Raw genomic sequence first — 1,993 nt, 5'->3', positions numbered from 1 at the left:
CCCCAATCTCTCTCTTTTCTCTCGGTCTTCATACTCACCCGACAACAGCAACTTCTCCTGCCTCTCATTCTCCCTCTGTGTTCTGCATCTCATTTCCATGGACTTTCGCGTCTCCAAAAAGGCTTTTCGCTGCGTCCGGTCCGTAAGATACTTGGTGTACATTCCAGCGAAGTTGATGGCGAAGTACAGCGTAAGGTTAGCCATAATGCACTGGCCGGCGCAGTTGCTGTTGAAACTTGTTTGTATCTGGAATGGGAGAGAGAATGGTGATGAAAAGAGTATGGTGAGGGAAAAGGGGTAATTGTTGGACAACTGTGAAATTTGTTTATATCTGTAGTGAGATTTTGTTTATATCTGGAAAAAAGGAGAGAGAGAATAGTGATGAAGGAGGTATGGTAAGGGAATGGGCTAATCACCGTATAGTTATAATGAGATTTTGTTTGTATTTGGTGGGAAAATGAAAATTGTGAAGGAATGAGGAACCAGATATAAAATAGAATATATTGGCCGTTACACTGCAATGAGGTCTTGTTTATCCGGAAAGGGAGAAAGAATAATGAAAAAAAGAATATGGTGAGGCTATGAGGTTCTTATATTACACTTTATTTTGGACAGTACGGTTGTAATGAAGAGTGAAAATTTGAGTATGGTGTGGAAATGAGGTTGCTGATATAAGATATAAACACAGTTAATATCAAATAAATAAGCTATTACATAAACCAGAATATTAACATATCATTTGGATATATCAGTGGTGCTTCTGTGAGGAATTTGAAAAAAATAAAATGTTCTGGAAAAGTCAGAAATACTAATCATATTACAGGGGATGCAATCGATTGAAAAAACGTGAGATTTGATTTACGTCACTTTGTTCCGAAATATCAGCCCTAATTCAATTATACGCTAACTTTAATCCACATAACAATTTCATAAAATTTCATTCTGTATAGTCGACGTAAACAACAATAGTAAAAATCAGCAAACACACGCAAACAACATTTCCGAAATTGAAAACGTAAAAAAGGAATCAGTTACAACTAGATACCCCCCCCCTCTGCCCACCCCCTTGGCCCAACCCCACCAAAAAAAAGAGTTCCATAAAAACTTTGATATGAAATGTTACGACCCAATCTCGTCTGTGGCTCAGGTATCGCAGCGAGGTCAAGGGGTCAAGCGGGCAAGATAAGCCATTACCCCCGCCATCCCTCTGCTATATGAGACCTTTAATAAAGCAATTATTTCCTGTTTATTTATTCATTAGTCTTCAACCCCCCCCCTCCCTCCCCCCAAGGCCTTCCGCAAAGGATCGTTCGTTTTCTTGGGGTAGTTTAATTTTCTTTCGTTTTCCTTTTTCTTCTTCTTCTTCTTCTGTTTTCCCCTTTAGTTCTGTTTCGTTGTTTGTCTATTTATTCGTTTTTTTTCTTTATTCAGTATTGGAGATTTCGTTTTCATTTCTTTTCGTTTTACTTATCTTTTTTTTTCTTTCTTTTATTCTCTTCCTTTATCGTATTTTCTTCCTTTCCGACGGGAATCCTGGCTCTTCATTTCCCCGTTTTCTATTTCAGTTCACTTTTCTTTCATATATTTACATCTCTTTTTATGTGCAAAGTGTTTGATTTTTTTTCTCATTTCAGTTCTCCTTTTATCTTCTTCTATGTCATTCCTACTGACTTTTTTTTCTTCTTTTTTAGTTTTTCATCTTCATCTCTAGCTCTCGTTTCCTTTTCCTTCTCTTTGTTCCATTTTCTTTATTTCTCTCGCTCTCTCTTTCATCGTTCATTTTCTTCTTCCTTCTTCGCTCTCCCTTCTGCCTGTCTTGACTTTAATTTACTTCCCGTCTATTTCACCTTTATCGTCAGGTTTCTCCATTCCGCGTCCATTTCTTCCGGCAGATCTTTCTTTTGCCCTGTTTCCCTTCCCTTCATTTCCCCTTTTCTCTTGCTCTTCTTTTTCGTCTTCTGTGTTGATTTTCTCTCTCCCTCTCTTTCTCCGT

At 37.9% G+C, this 1,993-nt stretch overlaps 1 protein-coding gene across 1 annotated transcript in view; it reads right to left on the bottom strand.

Annotated features, from left to right (window-relative positions):
• The window catches only part of LOC119585399 (adenylyl cyclase 78C-like), a gene marked incomplete in the record, with an annotated part of 159,642 nt that overhangs the window by 63,300 nt on the left and 94,349 nt on the right, over positions 1 to 1,993 (bottom strand). The window contains 1 exon segment of the mRNA XM_037934062.1: positions 39 to 246. Within this exon segment, the coding sequence (XP_037789990.1) occupies positions 39 to 246 (208 nt within the window).

The sequence above is a fragment of the Penaeus monodon genome, chromosome 19 (genome assembly GCF_015228065.2).
Source record: "Penaeus monodon isolate SGIC_2016 chromosome 19, NSTDA_Pmon_1, whole genome shotgun sequence".
NCBI classification, from domain to species: domain Eukaryota; kingdom Metazoa; phylum Arthropoda; class Malacostraca; order Decapoda; family Penaeidae; genus Penaeus; species Penaeus monodon.
This window is presented reverse-complemented; position numbering and strand designations above follow the sequence as displayed.